Source organism: Corythoichthys intestinalis, chromosome 13 (genome assembly GCF_030265065.1).
Source record: "Corythoichthys intestinalis isolate RoL2023-P3 chromosome 13, ASM3026506v1, whole genome shotgun sequence".
NCBI lineage: Eukaryota > Metazoa > Chordata > Actinopteri > Syngnathiformes > Syngnathidae > Corythoichthys > Corythoichthys intestinalis.
Window position 1 is genome coordinate 50,251,550 of NC_080407.1, and position 20,282 is coordinate 50,271,831.

A 20,282-nucleotide genomic window follows, 5' to 3' on the forward strand; every position below is an offset into this window, starting at 1 on the left:
ACACTTGTGCATACACACACTCACGCACAACCTCCCCCCCTCCAGTCAGCCACCGTCCTTTTCTTACAGTGATAACTGACCCCCACTGAAGAAGGGGGGGGGCTTCTTCCAGCCATGACTAGTAGTTTGTTTCGTACAAAAAACCCTGCACGTGACCTGTGCGTCATATCCCTGCTATGTTGTATGATACGTGTGTCTACTTGTAACTTGCTCTGTAATTTCTGAAGAGAGAGAAGTTGGCGGCGCGGAACGTCTGCAGTAGCCCGATGCTCACTCATCAAATGGAATTTTGTCGTCATCTTGTGAGAGCTGGTGTCTTTGACAAATATCTGAATCTGAATCTTGGTGGATGGCGGCTTGGAGTCAGGTGTGCCTTATAGTCCGAAAATTACGGGACTTATATAACCCTGTCTACAACCCTATTGAGCTTTAATGGTCATACTGCGTTGAATGAATAAACAGACCACATCACACACGGAGTAAGAAGTATATAACCAAGTGTATTCCCTCTGTTAATGTACACATATTTAGAGTCATCTCACTGGAACACTTTACAATAACATTTAGAAAGAACAGGAAGCTATTGGGGAGGTGCGGTGAGGGAGGTGTTATGGGCCGAGGCAGAGAGTCAGGAAAAGAAAAAAAAAGGTGACAGCAGATAAAAAAAGCAATTATTAGAAAAACAGTAGGATGGGGGAAAAAAAAGGGACACACAATCTGCCATACAAGAGAAACGAAAAAAGCCTGTCGGACAAACAATAGAGTAAGAATGATGAACAAGTACATACCCAAGATTTACCAAAGGCAAACCAATAACAACAAAAAATGATGTTCCTCATCGCCTAGAACGGTGGATTTTTTTCTTCTTTTCGCAAACAGGAATAATCATCAGGAGGAAAACACGTTTTGTCTTTGCGATGGCAAATATTTAGACATTTCACAAACTTTTTTCGGCATTTTTTTTCTCGTCGTGGTACAGTTTTCTTTTAATAGAGCTGAGAAAATCGGATTTAGAGTTCTTGATAGCGCCCGTCTTCCGAAGAGTCGACAAAGAACCGCAAAGGCCGCTCTTTGGTCCGGTCGGGATTCCCGTTCTCAGAGTGAGCCGAGCCCGCAGCCCGGCAATCTCTGCGGATTTTAGGCAATGAAATGGTTCGGACGACAACGGAGTCACAGCTACGCGGTCTCAGCCAACTCTGCGACGTCTGTCCGTATATTTACCTTCGTACAGAGCGGACGCCGTCCAGTCCAAAGGTTTCTCTGCCGGACCCACCGGGCACCAGAAACGCGACAGACGTCCAAAGAGAGTTTGTCTGGAGCCATTGGCGGTGGTATCCCACGTAAATTGCTACTATATTTTAGTTGTTTTTTTATTTTCTCAGCACTCCACGGAAAGAAAGTAAGTTTTTGGTCTTTGTCCTCAATGAATACTACATGCTTGTAACACGGCAGAGCGTCAGCTGCTGAGCACCGGAGACGTGCGGTGGAGAGAGACGGCGAGGACTCGGCACCGGATACTGTTAACGCGGATACTGATGGTGCTTCTGTACAGTACGAGAGGAATAACTGAACCCGATCGGTCGTTGGCACGGGAAGGGTCGAGAAGTGACTTCCTTCGACGCTTAAACATTCAAAGTTTGTGCTTTCTCCCGCCTCTCTCTCAAACACGACCTGCCTCCGTGTGTCACGGCGGCGCTCCCTCAAACGTAGTACTCTTTGTCTTTGTTCTTTTTGTTCTTCGGGGCAGTCTTGGCGGCGCTCGGCGGCTTCTCCTTGACCAAAGTACCGTTGCTCTGCGTGGCCGAATTGCTGATGTAGTTACGGCTCTGGTCCACCTGGTAGGAGCCCTCGTCGCGGTTTCGGTACTTGTACATGGCGTAGAGCAGGATCAGGATGCAGAGAGCGGCGGCGGCGACGATGCCCACCACCATTCCCGTCGTGCTGCTCGACTGCTGAACCTCCACGGCGCCCGGTAAACCTCTTTCTGGGGACGTAGGGTCTGGAGTGGGAACGTGGGGGAAATCGGGGTTGTGGGTTACTCCCGGCACTCTGCGTTGGACCGGGTCTGACGAGGGGTGGGCCGGCGGCAGCAGCACCTGATCCCGAGTGTTCATTTTTCCGGCCGGGATGTTGTTGCCGCTGCCGCCGGCCGCCGCCTTGACGCGGGGGCTGAGCTGATCGGGGCCCGCCGTGGGGGCGGAAGACACGGGCGGGCGATAAGGGAGGTGCGAGAAATGCCGATCTCGGGGGTTTTGGCCTTCCGCGGCAGGGGGAGGGGGGAGGACGGTCCTGTCGGTGACCAGGGGGGAATTTTTGTAATAGTCCTCGTCATCCGACTCGGTCATCTCGCCCGAGCCGTACGCGGACGCTTCCACGTCGCAGTCGTCCTGGTCCACGGGGCACGGGGGGCGCATGTTGGGCAAGGGGAGGGACTCTTTGGTGGTTTCGAGTAACGTGAGGAAAGGGCGATAAGTAGTCGGGGGCGGAGGGATTACCGGGTAGTGGGTGGCCACGGAGGGGGGGTCTATCGAGTCCACCGTTATTATGGGCAAGACTATTTCCCCTCCTAGGACAAGAAAGAGAGAGCGGGTGGAAAAAAACGCGTCAGAAATCGAGACACGACTCGAACATGACATGAAACAGAAGCATGATTAGTACATCACATGATGTTAGTTTTACTCATCTAACTATCTTGTTAGTTCATAAACTCTAACTGCCGACTTAGAATAATCAACAAAATGCTAGAACATTATCCTAAACCTGTGTAACACTACATACTATATCAGTTCTACAAGTAAAAAAAAACAGATTACAAACCACACTGAACAATATCTAAAAGAATGCTAATCTACACATAAGGCTGACCTAGCCTAGCACTCTGATATGTCTGCTGTGATTGGTTGAAAAAGATAGCAAACCACGAGGTTCAGGTCACTTACATCAACAAATTGGCCGCATGATTTTTGCATGAAAAAAAAAATTACAAAAAGAAAGCTGTGTAAGATTGTTCTGAAATAATGATCAACATCCCCCCTCCCTTCTTTACCTCCACTCGTGCGTCTTTTACCGTCTGCCAAATTGTCGTGAGAAAAGGTGTTCAACTTCGCCTTAAGGGCTTGCTTGTGGCTTATTTTTAATTAGCTTCGTTTCAAGCTATGGGAGACTGAAAAACAGTCAATAGCTTACTAATACTTCCCCCCTCTTCCCTCCAAAAAGAACATGTTGAAACTAGGCATGTTCCGGTTACTGGTTTAATGAATTACAGTGGTAGGAAAAAGTCACGGTTTTAAAACCACTAAAATTTTCTGTCATGCCGTTGTACGATATTAGCTATTTTTTATGTCCCAAAAATGCAGTGAGAAATGGCTTGGAGAGGCTGCCCTTCCCCTCCAGCTGTTGCTCTATCCTGTATCTGTTGGTGAGACTACCAGTTAGCATGAGACTACCAGTTAGCATTTGTTTTACGTAAATATGTGGAATTTGCTGCTAGTCTTTACGCCACTGTGGTGCTGCCTCATCACCATAAATAGCTTTTTATATTGAAATTCTTGTGAATAAATGCTTAAATCCCTGAATTCTTTATAGATATGGACGGAAAACAGTCTTGATTCTTGGTTAATAGCAACAACAACAACAACAAAAAACGAGCAGTTAGCATTTAATTTACGCAAATATGTCGAATGTGCTGCTAGTCTTTAAAACCAATGTGGCTCTTATCACCATAAAGAGCTTTTTACGCTGAAATTCTTGTGAATAAATGCTTAAATCCCTGAATTCTTTATAGATCTGGATGTAAAACGCTCTTGATTCTTGGTTAAAAGCATAGAAAAAAAACGGCAGTTAGCATTTATTTACAATATTGCAAATGTGCTACTAGTCTTTAAGCCATATCACCATAAAGCTTTTTACGTTAAAATTCTTGTAAATAAATGATTAAATCCCTGAATTCTTTATGGATATGGCTGTAAAACAGTCGATTCTTGGTTAAAAGCAAAACAAAAAAACAACGTGCAGTTAGCGTTTTATGTAAATATTGCCAACTATGATGCTAGTCAGTAAGCAAATTAGCGGCCGCCATATGTAAACAAAGAGCTTATTCCTTTGAAAATTCTTGTGAAAAAATGCTTAAATCCCTAAATTCTTTAGAGATATGGACTGAAACAGTCTCAATACCTGATTAAAACAAAACAAAAAAACGTGCAGTTAGCATTTATTTTACGTAAATATTGCGAACTATGATGCTAGTCAGTAAGGAAATTAGCGGCCGCCATATGTAAACAAAGAGCATTTTTCGTTGAAAATTCTTGTGAAAAAATGCTTAAATCCCTAAATTCTTTAGAGATATGGACGTAAAACAGTCTCGATTCTTGGTTAAAAGCATAAAAAAAATAAATTAAAAAAAGGGCAGTGTATCACAAAAGTGAGTACACCCCTCGCACTTCTGCAGATATTTAAGTACATCTTTTCATGGGACAACACTGACATAATGACACTTTGACACAATGAAAAGTTGTCTGTGTACATCTTATATAATAGAGTTAATTTATTTTCCCCTCAAAATAACTTAAAATATGGCCATTAATATCCAAACCCCTGGCAACGAAAGTGAGTACACCCCTTTGAAAAACAAGTACATCCCTAAATGTCCAAATTGAGTACTGCTTGTCATTTTCCCTCCAAAATGTCATGTGACTCGTTACAGGAGTGCTGCAGAGATTGAAGAGGTGTGGGGTCAGCTTGTTAGTGCTCAGACCATACGCCGCACTCTACATCAAATTGGTGTGCATGGCTGTCACCCCAGGAGGAAGCCTCTTCTGAAGACGGTACACAAGAAAGCCCGCAAATAGTTTGCGGAAGACATGGATTACTGGAACCATGTCCTGTGGTCTGATGAGACGGGCGGGCTTTCACGATATTAACGAGGCTATTAACGTGGCTATTTAGTATCGCAAGACGGCCAACTTGTTTTCTCACTATCCCGACTATAAGCGTACTGTCTTCCACCATTGTAAATATCTGTTCAAAATAACATGTTCATAATAAATATTTTCTCTTCGGTGACTTTCTGTGTTGAGAGAAGGTGTGTGTATAATGTGTAATAATGATTGATACGAGTCATACACATGCGCGCTATCTCCGTTAGTATAGCTATAACTGCATACCATCAAAATCTCATACCGGTACATGCCTAGTTGAAACAGGTCAATGACAATTTACCCTTGCAATAATTAATAAAATGGATTGTTTCTTTATTAATGGCAAGCCACTGTTAAATTTGACGTTAGCTTAGCATTGAATGACCCCTACGCCACCAATAAAGTGCCAAATAAACCAAGTTTGGTTAGAGCAGTAACATGGCAGGTTAGACCCAATGCAAATTTCAGCCGGAGAGGTGGGGTGGGGTCATGGGAAGGGGGGGGAGTTGTTCATCTCATAGCAAAACATATTCAGAATAAGAAAAGCATCAAATCACGATTTTTTTTTTTTTTTTTACTTGGGGTGAATCGAGGGGAGGGTCACTCAGAGGTGAGAAAGGGTGGGACTCCCGCCTCGGGTCAGCTCAGCCCCCATCCCGAAACAAGCATTTTTCAAATTTGTTATCAAGGTTGATGCATTCAAAGCCACAGAAAATTTCAGCACAGTCCCCCGCCCCCCAACCCCCTCCCAATTCCCAAGGCCTTGAAGAGAAGAGACATGTGAGAGCTGTGAAAGAAACAAACTTCAAGCATATTCTTCCTTCATACTTTTCACTTATGGAAAAAGGATCGTTTCCATGGCAATGACATTCATTTCGCCCGATTTTGTCTGTCTCGCTCTTGTGTGTTTGCGGGCTGTGTTTCACCTTGGCGCCTGAGAGGACAGCGAATCACCTCGTAGGAACAAAAAGACCAAGTTAGCTGGATTAGTTTGGATTTTTTTAATCACGTCAAATAATTTGTCAAAGTCACGCAGTTCCCGGAAGGAGGCGGTACAGTTGCCAGCCTTTTCGTTTGTTCTCAGTCTGTCTGGTTTGATCCAGCCCTCAAACACACTTTGAGACACCCTCTATGTTCCCTAGGACCTAAACAAACCGCACCCAAGGGTAAGTGACACCCTCGTCCCGGGTTATGCAGCTCGGACAGGCCCGGAAACCCCAACGGGAGACTTGAAATTCAGTCTTAAAGGGAGCCTCGGACATAAAGATGAAAGATTCTTCTCTTTTACTAAAATATGTTATTAGAAACACATATTATTGCCATTGATTTAAAAATCTATAATATTTAGTATACGTTTTGGCCTACGGAAGCACAATGCACGCTGGGGGTGATGACGCGGTTGGCCTGTAGTGGGAGAATAGCTGTGCTAGCTAGCAAGCGAGGCTATTATGACGACTGGGATGATTTTGTCACATTCTGCTGCTAGTTGTTACAGAGCTGTGGGATGAGTTCCCAATGTCGTACCTGCATGCAATGCAGTCTTTAAAGGGTACCACGGATAGAAATACGAGTAGCTCTTAATATATTAATGTTAGTACGAGTTATAATAATTTGATAATAAAACCCCTCTTAATGTTTACGTTTCGTTTGGATAAAATTTGTAAAAATTTTAAACCAAAAAATTAACTAGTAGCTCACCATTGTTGTTGACTTCGCAGGGCGGTGACGTCACATGGGTACGCTGCCGTACTTCCACAGTCTCACTCTATAAGGTAGTGATTTAAATACACCACAAGGTGTCCATGGCGTGTTTTGAATTAATTAGAGATCAAGCCAATGAGTGCGTTTTGTCCCCCGACTGACGCCGTTGTTTCCTGTTTAGTGCGGGTCCATTGTGCCCTATGTTCATTTGTATGTTGTCTTCACAACATTACAAGACTAATTAGGGTTGTTCCGATCATGTTGTTTTGCTCCCGATCCGATCCCGATCGTTTTAGTCTGAGTATCTGCTGATCCCGATATTTCCCGATCCGATTGCTTTTTTTTGCTCCCGATTCAATTCCAATCATTCCCGATAATTTTTCCCGATCATATACATTTTGGCAATGCATTAAGAAAAAAATGAATAAAACTCGGACTAATATATACATTCAACATACAGTACATGAGTACTGTATTTGTTTATCATGATAATAAATCTTCAAGATGGCATTTAACATTATTTACATTCTTACTGTGAGAGGGATCCACGGATAGAAAGACTTGTAATTCTTAAAGGATAAATGTGACTTTGTATATTGTGACTAAATATTGCCATCTAGTGTATTTGTTGAGCTTTCAGTAAATGATACTGTAGCCATTTAACGGTTCTGCCCAAATGCATGATGGGAAGTGCAACCATTACTGTGCGTAGCTGCACCAATTGATATATCTTCTCTGCGTTGGGAAGTAACATAGGGTGTTAAGGAAAATATCAACCACTACCGCTCTTCCCCACATTGCTTCCCACAACATTTCTAATCGTTGACAGAGGGATTTTAAGGCTTTAGCCAATTAAAAAGAGGCTCCAAAGACTGCCAAAGTTCTTTCTACTCATTTTACATTGCCTGTTAGCTCTATATATAGGTAAAACGGCGCCATTACAGATTGAATGCGACAATGCGTGAGTGGATCGTGCAGCGCATGCGTTAATTGCATTAAATATTTTAACGTGATTAATTTTTTAAAAATTAATTACTGCCGTTTATGTGATAAATTTGATAGCCCTACTTTAAGCCAAAAGAATCTGGATGAATGTAAGACATTTTGTCTGTAACGTTAAATACAATTAGAAAACGATTTAATTAAAAAATATATATATATTTAAAAAAGGCATGTCCGATATTTTTTTGCCGATTCCGATACTTTGAGACTTCCGATACTTACCTATTGCCATCCAGTGTAATTGTTGAACTAAACAAGTTGCTAAAATGTTTAGAGTTTGACCAACGTCTGTGGATTTGTGAATGCCAGTTCTCTTTGTGAGAATACGGCCCCATTATTACAGATTGAAGCACTTTTCTATTTGTGAACATTATTTTTTGAGCGATATGAATATTATTTTTGTTGTATTTTCACTATATGATACTTATGTTCAATTGTATGCTGTGAAGGAGTTGCCGAAGCTTATGCCAATGAACGGCGCAGTCCGAGCTCAGAATCTGAACGCCTGTGTCCACTCGGCTTTCTCTGCCTCTTAGATCTCAATGTGCAAAATAAAGCATCATTATGGTCTGTTGGGCAGAAAATGATACAAATACCCAACAAGAAAACTATGTTTGATACATTTATTCGTTTTCCGTGTCGCTTATTCACCGGGAAGCAAGCTTTGGGAGCATCACTGATAAATCTGAGAACACTGGCAGGATTATTATTGAACTATACAGCGTTTTTTTGTGACAAAAATAAGGTAAGATTTCATTAGACACCGTTAGACGTCTCAGTGGAGGCAAAATGCATCAACCTTTTCGTGTGCTGTGATGCACGGGCTATCAGCCCCCAAAAAATCAAACTGCTGTGTTTCTCTGTAAAGCACACGCCAGCTCTGGATGCTACTATCTCCCATAATAATATTGGAATAAGTTGGATCACACAATAATTTACCGTGAAAATCTGCAAACAGTTTTTGACAATCAAACTCTCTCCTGCTCTCATCACTAGAGCAGGAGAGTGCTGTCACTAGCGAACTTAACACATGAACGCTACTTGTCTCATTCAGTCTTTCCTGTTTATTTTGCTTTTGCTGTCCTTCTCATTAACGTTCCACTCGGGTTCAAATTGGAAGGGCAGAACCGATGACATGTTTATGTCATATTAAGTTAAAGAGTGACATTTCGTAACTCTGGGAGTGTAACCATGTGAGGTCACTGCCCTGCGACGTCAACAACAATGGCGACCTACTAGTTAAAATAATCTCGCAAATTTTGGTAACACTTTATAACAACTATCCGTTTTACTAGTTAATAGATCATTAGTTAACTGTTGATAAATGATTTATTGTTGATTTGTGAAGTATTCGTTAACAGTTTGTTAAGCATTTACAGGGTGTTCTTAACAGTTTGTGTAGAAAAGTTTCAAGTTTTTGTGTGTAACGTTTGGCATTTCTATCTTTTCAGGTTAAGAAATGCCGTTCACTTCAAAAGAAAAGGCATTTTGATAAGGCATTTTGCAGGCAGTGCTCATGTTGCACATTTATAAAAATCTGCCATAGAACCAACAAATATTTGTACTTTTCTTTGTATATTTAACCAATAAAACTTATGATCTTCAACATAAAGTGTATAGTTTTATTAGGATCCATCAACTAGCATGGGCATTGAGAATGGGGTCAACCATATTCGAACACCATGTAAATGCTTAACAAACTTAACAAATACTTAAAAAAATCAACAATAAATCATTCATCAACAGTTTACTAATGATCTATTAAGTAGTAAAACGGTTAGTTATTATAAAGTGTTACCCAAATTTTTTTTAAAACAAAAACATTAAGAGGGGTTTTAATATCAAATTACTATTACTTGTATAAACATTTATTTTTTAAGAACGACATGTCTTTCTATCTGTGGTACCGTTTAAACCGATCCTAGGCGGCTTGCCGAGATATTGACTTGCTGCCATTTGACAGTTTGTATATCCTTTCGTTGCTTTGTTTTATTCTGCTTGTCACAGTGGTTTTCCCTTGGTTTTTGTTTTGTTTTGTTTTTTTGTTCAATAAACCCTTTCATGCAATTCCTATGTTACTGTTGTTTGCTTGTTGTCCGAAGTGAGCTGCATTTTCTAATTCCCTGGTCAAGCCAGCTGCACTTTCTTTTCATTTGCTTTTCAGGTTCTACCGCATGTGGGTTGCGATTCCTTTATAAGGAAAATCATGACTGCAACATCACCTGTGGTCTACGCGCTCGTCTGTCGCACAGGAAACGCGGGTTTGAATCCCGCTGAAGACGTTCATTTAATTGCTTTTGCTGGTCGTTTTGTGAAATATCTCATCACTCTTCATCACTTTTCCGTTCAGGTTCAAATTGGAAGGTCAGAACTGATGACATGTTTATGTAGCTAACGAGTGACACTGTAGAAGTACGGAGCGCTGCCCAGTGACGTCATCGCCCAGAGTGCATTGCGTCGTCAACAACAATGGTGACCCACTAGTTTAACTAATTTTTCAAATTTTATAAAAACTAAAACATCCGGAGGGTTTGAATATCAAATTGTCTTTCTGTCTGTGGTTCCCTTTAAAGAAAGAATAATAATGCGCAATTGTCTTAGTCTAGCGCTAGCGTCAAAGAAATAAAACAGGAGAGACTGCAAGATATTCAGCCTGATCGATTGGGCTCGACTCTCATGATTGGACCCCAGTGAGGCGGTGGAACCGCACGTTAACGCCGCATGATGAAGCATCTTCTTTATCTCGAGCGCCGGCCCGGGATGACTCACCCGTGCCCCTATTTACTCGGAAGCAAGGCGGGGATAGATGGAGACTGACGCGGCCGTGTCGTCCTCCTGACAAACATCGTTAGCCCGCCCGTCACGTTGGGGACGCTGGCGGCCGTTTCGAATATTTACAGCGAAAAGGTTGTCGTGAGTGCGAGGCGGCGGGTAATTCGGCGGTGATTGGGCAGCAGATGGAAAAAGCCACGGCGGCGACGCGCTGGCTTCATATCATCTCTGCGATGTCGCTCTTCATGAGATGTTTACAAATGCTCGCTCACGCTGAGGGGTGGTGTAAGCTCTTTTTTGAGGGGCTCCTCAAAAGCTCTCATCTTCCCAGACTCAGGCGCCCTCCGTCATGCTGAGACTTACAAGTAGCTCGGAGGTAAGAGAGATGAGGTCATCGCAAGGTGGAGACTGTCAGGATTAAAAACGCTCTTTCATAAGATTTTCCTCGGACTTCAGTGTTCGCCTTCCCTCCCTGCTCATTTACATGAGGTTCCACGCCAAGATTTAATTGGCTGATGTAATTACAGTTCAAATTTAATTACCCTGCCTGGAAAGGCGCGAATTTCAGTCTCGCATCCTATCCTGTGCTCTTTCCTGAACCGCACTGACTTAATGAGGCTTCATGGTCTGCAATGCTTTTCTGTTCTTCTCCTCCTCATCCGCCTCAGCCTATTAGCATCCTCTGAGATTCTATCTCTCTCAGGTTGAATCTTTCCGAGATGGACTGCGGAAATACTGATGCAGCAAGGGCGTAGGTTTGGTCTCAACATTGGTAGGGACGATATAATATGTACTCTTTTTACTAGGGGATGGGACATAAATAGGACAAAGCAGAGAGAGACAGCGAGAACCAGAAGTGGTATTTGGTGTGTGGCAAAATGGATTTTGGTATGTGGCTTTTTTTTTTTTTTTGCAGACCATGCACGTCCATACCATTGACGGCTATGCATGTCCAAATTTTCCATTCATCTTAAATGGCAGAAAAACGTGTTGCTGTTATTTTTGACCATACACTTACAAAAGTTCCAGCATCATCACCTTTTCAAGAGTCAAGAATCTGCATTGGACAAGGTGATGATGCTGGAACTTTTGTTTGGTGCCATTCCAGTGAGATTTACAAAGATGCCTGCCTGAAGAAAACATCAAAATTCCCTCAGTCCTTAATGATATGGGGCTGCATGTTAGGCAAAGGCACTGGGGAGATGGCTGTTCTTAAATTTTCAATTCATGCACAAGTTTACATTGAAATTTTAGACAGCTTTCTTATTTCTTCAATTTAAATTATGTCATTTTCCAAGATGATAATGCATCATGCCACAGAGCTAAAACTGTTAAAGCATTCCTTGGCGAAAGACTCATCCAGTCAATGCCATTGCCTGCAAATAGCCCAGATCTCAACCCTATTGATAACCTGTAGTGGAAATTGAAAAAAATTGTCCACAGCAAGGCTCAGACCTTGGAATGATCTGTCAACTGCAATCATAGAGAGTTGGCACCAAACTGATGAAGAATACTCATCAAGTCCATGCCTCAGAGATTGCAAGCTGAAATAAAAGCCAGAGGTGGACTAGACATGTGCTTAGATTGTTATTTCTTTGTTTGTTTCTCATGATTCCATTTTTTTCCCCCTCAGAATGGAGTGATTCCAAATATATTTCCTTGCACTTGCTCTGTAAAAGTAACATTTACTGACCACCACAATATTTTTCATTAATTTCTTTTAGTGTTTCTGAATGCTAAAGAGTTGCACTTTTGAACTAATTCATTATTTTTTCAAGCTTTTTATCCAAGTTTGTTCTACATGATAAAATGTCTGAATGAGTGCTCGTGCGAGACTGGTAATTCCCTACTTTTTGCTAGGGGTTGTAAAATTAAGATGATTCTGCATGCTTTCCTCAAGTATAAAAGTTTTTGATGTGAAAATTGGGTGATTTATTAGCTTTATTAGCTGAAACTTGCACAAATTAAAAAAAAAAAGTTGCTATTTTGGGCACAAACTTGTATATGTTAAATTTTGCTATTGATCCTTAAAATATAGGAGATTATCTCTGCATTTTGTGATTTGTGTGCATCAAGTGTAAAATTTGATTTCATAGCCATTTTAAGTTTTGTTATAGTTGTATAGAAAAATAATCGGGATTTTATGAGGGAACACTTCGAATTTTTTGATGTGGCTGCTCATGGACACTCATATATGCCTAAGGGAGGTGCTTGTTTTGGTTTAAGGTCGCTAGCGGCTTTGGTTTTGAAAATATTTGAATTTTAAATTTTTGATCGGCCCAAAGCCCCATGTCCCGTCAACTGATAGTGAAGTCTATGGGTAGTATGGGTGTGACAAAATATCGAAATGGTGATATATCGTGATACTTTGTATCCCAAAAGGTTATCGATATGCTCCTGCCAAGAATCGAGATATCGTTCTGAAAAGGATTTATCATGTAGAACAAACTCAGATAGAACGCTTGAAAAAATAATGAATTAGTTCAAAAGTGCAGCTCTTTAGCATTCAGAAACACTAAAAGAAATGAATAAAAAACATTTTGGTGGTCAGCAAATGTTAATTTTATAGAGCAAGTGCAGGGAAATAAATATAGAATCACTCCATTCAGAGGAAAAAAAAAATGGAATCATTAGAAATAACAATCAAAACACATCTCTAGTATTTAGTAGCACCACTCCTGGCTTTTATGACAGCTTGCAGTTTCTGAGGCATGGACTTGATGAGTATTCTGCATCAATTTGGTGCCAGCTCTCTTTGATTGGAGTTGCCAGATCATCCTTGCATGTCAAAGCCTTGCTGTGGACCATTTTTGTTCAATTTCCACCACAAGTTATCAATAGGGTTGGGATCTGGGCTATTTGCAGGCCATGACATTGACCGGATGAGTCTTTCTCCAAGGAATGCTTTAACAGTTTTAGCTCTGTGGCATGATGCATTGTCATCTTGGAAACTGACAAACATATTTACAATTGAAGGGAGAAGAAAGTTGTCTAAAATTCTTCTTTGCCTGACATGCAGCCCCATATCATCAGGCAATCATCTTTGTAAATCTCACTGGAACGGCACCAAACAAAAGTTCCATCATCATCACTTTTTCTAGAGTCAAGAATCTGCATTGGACAAGGTGATGATGCTGGAACTTTTGTTTGGTGCTGTTCCAGTAAGACCTTAAATGGCCCAAAATTACCTAATTGCCTGGCACTGACTGCCACTGACAGCCATAAACGTTCAATCCGTTTGAAGTGAGAGGGATGCCTCCCATTTCAAATGGATTGGACGTCTACTAGTGATCAACTAATTCCAATTCACACGAGAAGCTTGTTTTTCTGTTAATTAGTTGTTAGTAGAATATCCTCGAATGATTTCCTGACCAATGTATCGATCATTGTTGTATCGTCATATCGTCATATCATCGTTATCAAGAGCTTTGTATCGCCAATCGTATCGTATCGTGTGGTACCAAGAGGTTCCCACTCCTAATGGGTAGGGTCAATTCTATCTTACAGCATCAGTGGCGCCTCCAGAAATTTTTCATAGGGGTGGCCAGATGGAGCCACTTAAAATCTTAGGTGGCCAAAACTAAAAGCCATAATTTCAGGATTTCATAATATTATTGCAGTAAAAAGGTCATGGGAAAACTATCAGAAAGACTTAAGGACACAGCTACTGATATACTTTGGTGTATTGTGTAATATTTGATGTTACTAATGATTTAATGTGCATAGTCCATAACTGTCCAGTCAACATTTTGAGTTCCACAACAATTCTGTTTTATTGTGTTATGGCATAAGGTGTACATTTAATAGGGCTGTCAAACGATTAAAATTTTTAATCGAGTTAATCACAGCTTAAAAATTGATTAATCGTCATTAATCGCATTTCAAACCATCTCTAAAATATGCCATATTTTTCTGTAAATTATTGTTGGAATGGAAAGATAAGACGGATATATAAATTCAACATACTGTACATAAGTACTGTATTTGTTTATTATAACAATAAATCCACAAGATGGCATTAACTTTATTAACGTTCTTTCTGTGAAAGGGATCCACGGATAGAAAGACTTGTAATTCTTAAAGGATAAATGTGAGTTTGTATATAGTGACTAAATATTGACATCTATTGTATTTGTTGAGCTTTCAGTAAATGATACTGTAGCGACTTAACTGTTCTGCCTAAATGCATGATGGGAAGTGGTGCAACCATGACTGTGTGTGGTGGCTGCAAATGCTATATCTTCTCTGTGTTGGGTACACTATAGGGTGTTAAGAAAAAGATCAACTCCTGTCATTCTTCCCCACGTCACTTCCCACAATAATTATAGTTGCTGTGGGAGAGATGACAAACCTTTGCCAATTAAAAGCACAGCCCCAATGAAATCTTTTATCTCTGGATATAAGTAAAGCGGCCCCATTGTAGGCTGTTTGCGGCAATGCGTGAATGAGTCGTACCGCGAATGCGTTAATTGCGATAAATATTTTCACGTGATTAATTTTTAAAAATTCATTACTGCCCGTTAACGAGATAAATTTGACAACCCAACATTTAACAAAACAAAATAAATGCATTCATTTGGGATGAAATGCATAACTGATGCTACAACAATCTAACGATATACTGGCAACTGGCAAGCGGGGTGGCCAGTGGGGTGGCCAACCAATTTATAGGGGTGGCCATGGCCACCCCTAGCCACCCCCTGGTGGCGCCACTGTACATCATATGACAAGACACTCTGAATTATCTATATAACTGAAGTCATTATATAATGCAAATTTGGTTGCTTAAAAGTTGGTGGGGACAATTTCAGAATGCTGAAAATTTTAAAGTTATGTCCCTACTGTAGTCTGTCCATATGCAGACCTACGCCCTTGTGATACAGACATACACGTGGCTGGGTAAAGCACGGAAAATCGGGTATTACCGAACCAATTATTTTCCCTACTCTGCTGTTATTTCCGTACAGTTAGCTCCGTTCTCCTGCGGCCGTTTTGACTCCTTCGGCTTTTGGCGTCTGGGGGATGCGATAGGGAGTGCGTTTGTGATTTCCTGTACTGAAACTTCCAAACACCCACAAAAGGATCGAGAAGGTGTCTTTCTGCATAAAGGTGCAGACTGTCTGCCAATCACTGCGCGCAAGCACCTGTGTGGGCATATCAGAGAGTTAGTTGAGCTTCTCCGCAGGAGATTAAGCCCGGGCGTAGCATCCACCCCCGAAAGAATGAGAAAACATCATTTCTGCCTTCGATAAGGAGAGAATTGAGTCTCTATTTCCGTCAAAGCCACCTACGGTGCAACCGCATGAGAATTCTACACTTCTAGATCCCTTTTTGTCTCGCGCATGCATCTCCAAGGGCAAGATGTGGAAACAATATTAGGTGGAAAATGTGTACTGCATCATTTCAAGGAAGGCTCGACGATTTAATCCGATTATGAATGTTATTATCGAAAGTTGGGAAAACGCAGAACTGGACATGTTTCAGAAAGAGAATACAGCGACTCTGGGTCCGCCGATCCCAGCTGCATAACGAGGTAGCACGGTCACATATCTGAATCTTCAAGCCGTTCGCTCGGTAGAACGAGCATCAAAACCCCCCCGGTGCGTTTACTCACCATTTCCAGGCTCGCACTCCTCCAAATCTTCATCATCGCTCGGACACTCGGCCGAAGCGACCAAAATTTCATCTGCATTCTGTAAGAATACATACGTGAACACATGCACAATGTCATTATTCAAGAAATTCTGGCTGGCTATATACAGTGGTATGAAAAAGTATCTAAACCTTTTGGAATTTCTCACATTCCTGCATAAAATCACTATCAAATGTGATGTGACCTTTGTCAAAATCATACAGATGAAAAAACAGTGTCTCCTTTACCTAAAACCACCCAAACATTTATACGTCATATTGTAATGGGGATAGCATGCAAACAATGACAGAAGAGGGAAAAATACGTAAGTGAACCCTCTGCCTAAGGAGACTTAAAGAGCAATTGAAACCAATGTTTACCAAACAATTTAAGTCAGGTGTGTACCCAATCACTGATGAGTGGTTTAAAGCTGCCCTGCCCACTATAAAACACACACCCGGTAAGAATTGTCTTGATGAGAAGCATTGTCTGATGTGCATCATGGGTTCGTCAAAAGAACTGTCTAAAACCTGCGATCAAGGATTGTTGATTTGTATAAAGCTGGGAAAGGATACAAAACATCTCTAAAACTCTGGATGTTCATCGACAGTCAGAGAAGTTGTCTACAAATGGAGAGAGTTTGGCACTGTGGCTTTTCTCCCAAGGAGTGGTCGTCCACAATTCTGCAAGAGTTCAGCGCAGAATACTCAGAGAGGTAAAAAAGAACCCTAGAGTGTCTGCTATAGACTTACATTAATCATTGGCACAGTCCAATATCTCTGTGCACACATCAACTATATGTAAAACTATGGCCAAGAATGGTGTTCATGGGAGGACTCCACGGAGGAAGCCACTGCTGTCTAAAAAAACCCATTGTTGCTCGTTTAATGTTCGCAAAAAGGCACTTGGACACTCCACAGAGATTTTGGCAAAATATTTTGTGGACTGCTGAAACCAAAGTTGAATTGTCTGGGAGTAACACACATCTTGATGTGTGGAGGAAAAATGGAACAGCTCACCAACATTAACAACTCATCCCCACCTTGAAGCATGGTGGAGGGAGCATCATGATTTGGGGCTGTTTTGCTGCCTCAGGGCATGGACAACTTGCAATCATTAATGGATGAATGAATTCAAAATTTTATCAGGATGTTTTGCAGGAAAACCTGAGGCAGTCTGTCAGACAGTTGAGGTTAAAAAGAGGGTGGATGCTGCAACAAGACAATGATCCAAAACACAGAAGTAAATCAACTTCAGAAGAACAAAATACACGTTCTGGAGTGGCCAAGTTAAAGTCCAGACTTTGATGAACGCTTGGCTGCATTGAGATGTTATGGCATGACCTAAAGACAGCAATTAATGTCAGACATTCCAGGAATCTGACTGAACTACAGAAGTTTTGTAATGAAAAATGGGCCAAGATTAGTTCTGATCGATGTGCCAAACTGATCTGCAGCTACAGCACGTATTTTTTTATTTTATTATCTTATTTTTACACCATGTATTTTCCCCCTTCTGTCATTGTTTACATCCTATCCTCATTAAAATATAAAAACCTATTAATGTTTGGATGGTTTTAGTTAAAACAGACAGTTTGTTTCATCTGTGTGATTTTGACAAAGATCAGATCACAATCGATGGAGATTTTATGCAGAAATATGAGAAATTCCAAAAGGTTCAGGTACTTTTACGTAACAAAAAGCCCCAATGCAGTCCTTGCAAGGCTTAAATGAGACAAGTTGGCCTCAGAAAACTCAAGTGACACCGTCAATTAGACCGGGATCTTAGTCGTACAAGAGTTTGATAGCATATCCAGGTCACATTTCGCTCATTTTTATTCAAAGCGTCAAAGCTTATTATTCACCTGTGATCAAAGCTATCAGCGAAAGGCAGCTCAGAGCTCGTGGAGGAATTGAAATCTGGGTTTGCTACTAAATAAGACGCCCTTTCCTTTAGCAAGCTTATGCTGTGTCAGCGGAATGTGAATTTGTCCTACTCTGCTAGTTGAACGAGGATATCTGGGACAAGTGAAATGACAATGCCCACAATAAAAAATGCCAGAACAGAGAAACCAGGTGATATTTTAATGTGGGCAGTGAAAAAGAGTTCTCGACACTTGCACCGTGACCCACCTGTGTGACACTGTCCCTGATTGTAGGTGAACGCTGTTTGCGTGTGGTGGTAGTGGCCATAGTGGTGGTGGTCTCCATAATGGTGGTGGACATGTCAGCCAGCGGCGTGGTGGAAGTGGTGTCAGTGGCGATCACCGAGGGCACGTCGCCCACCAAGCGCAGGCTTCCCTGCGCCTGCACGTTGGGGTCGCCCTCGGCGGCCAGTTTGAGCACCTGCAGGCCGTTGTAATACAGGCCTGAGATCTGGCCCTGGAAGTGGCGACCTTTCTCTCCGCCGCCGATTTTGATGAACGCTTGGCTGTTAAAGATGGTCAACTGGCGACCTGAGAGGATGCGAGAGGAACGCAGGAAGCGAAAGTGGAAGAATGGACATGAAGAGGAAGAAAGAAGAGCACAAAACAAGTGAGAAACATACAGATTGGTACAAAACAAATTAGAACTCATTCCAGCAAGAAACACACTGTTCCAACCGTATTTTCCTCGCTATAAGGCGCACCTAAAAGCTTTCATTTGTCTCAAAAGCTGATCCACCTTATAATACGTTGTGCCCTTTAGCTCCATCTAGTGGATGCATAACGCAACCATTACAACGACTACTACTGTGCTTCATAATGTTATACAGGTAGTCCCCGGGTTACGAAATACTTCCGTTCCTACGCTAGCGACCAAATTTCCGCATAAATCGAAATGAACCCTTTAAGTACCCCTAAATCTCAAAATAACTATCCCCAAAAAGCCGAAACTATTGTATTTTGCTTAATGATACACTGCCCTCTGGTGGCGGCGTTCAGTCTAACTGGACTGTCGCCTTGTATGACTCGCGGACTCGTCTGACTTTGCTTTGGCCCACAAAGCTGTAAGTTGTTTCAGCTAATATATGTTTGTGTATGTATGAGTGATTTGCTATGAGAATTGTAAGCAATTTGTAGCATTTAAGCTAGCAGACTTTTGCTAGGCAAATTAGGCTAATTTAATCTACTAAATCATAGACTTCATAGTTATATTCACGGGGATGGGAGGAATTAGCCGCTACAGCATTTGCGTTATACTTCGCAACATTTACGTAAAATAACTGCTAACTGCCCGTTTTTATTTGCTTTTAACAAAGATTCGAGACTGTTACACATCCATATCTATAAAGAATTCAGGGATTTAAACATTTATTCACAAGAATTTCAACGTAAAAAGCTCTTTTTGGTGACAAGGCTGCGCCACAGTCACAGTGACGTAAAGACTAGCAGGACATTCAACATAATTACGTAAAATAAATGCTAACTGTCCGTCTTTTATTTTTATTTTTTGCATTTAACCAAGAATCGAGACGGTTTTACGTCCATATTCATAAAGAATTCAGGGATTTAAGCATTTATTTACAAGAATTTCAACGCAAAAAGCTCTTTGTTGTACTAAGGAGGCCGGCACATTGGCTTACAGACTATCATTACATTCGACATATTGACATAAAATAAATGCTGACTGTCCGTTTTTTTGTTGTTGCTTTTAACCAAGAATCAAGACCGTTTTACATCCATATCTATAAAGAATTCAGGCATTTAAGCATTTATTCACAAGAATTTCAACGTAAAAAGCACTTCGTAATGACAAGACTAGCAGCAAATTCGACATATTTCCGTGAAATAACTGCTAACTGCTATTTTTTTATTTTTTTGCTTTACGCCAAGAACCGAGACTGTTTTACATCCATAGCTATAGAGATTTAAACATTTATTCACAAGAATTTCAACTTAAAATGACTTAAAGACTAGCAGCACATTTGCCATATTTACGTAAAATAAATGCTAACTGCCTGTTTTTTTTTTTTTTTTTGCTTTTTACCAAGAGTCAAGACTGTTTTACGTCCATATCTTTAAAGAATTCAGGGATTGAGGCATTTATTCACAAGAATTTTTAACGTAAAAAGCTCTTTGTGTTTCCATTCAGTCAGCTTTGCGATTATTAATTGGCTCCGTGTCCCGTCAAAATCATTATGAAGTCTATGACTAAATTTACATCTTGATCAGAATAGATGGACGTTTGAACACCAGTTGTTTTGTATGAAGTGTTTAATAGATAAAATGCATGTCATTTTGAACACAAGTGTCCCTACATATGTGTTTTACAGCATTA

General features: G+C 41.1%; 1 protein-coding gene across 5 annotated transcripts in view; it reads right to left on the reverse strand.

Moving 5' to 3' along the window:
- LOC130928636 (neurexin-2-like) overlaps positions 1 to 20,282 on the reverse strand; it is a 774,303-nt gene continuing 754,021 nt past the window's right edge. For 2 of the 5 annotated variants that reach the window (XM_057855357.1, XM_057855358.1), the window contains 3 exons: positions 18,156 to 18,478; positions 16,006 to 16,084; positions 1 to 2,566 (listed from right to left, as the gene is read on the reverse strand). In XM_057855357.1, coding sequence (XP_057711340.1) covers positions 1,701 to 2,566; positions 16,006 to 16,084; positions 18,156 to 18,478 — 1,268 coding nt within the window. In that variant the 3' untranslated portion in view covers positions 1 to 1,700. The remainder of the gene's footprint in view (positions 2,567 to 16,005; positions 16,085 to 18,155; positions 18,479 to 20,282) is intronic. The other 3 variants (XM_057855360.1, XM_057855361.1, XM_057855359.1) reach the window with 3 other exon arrangements.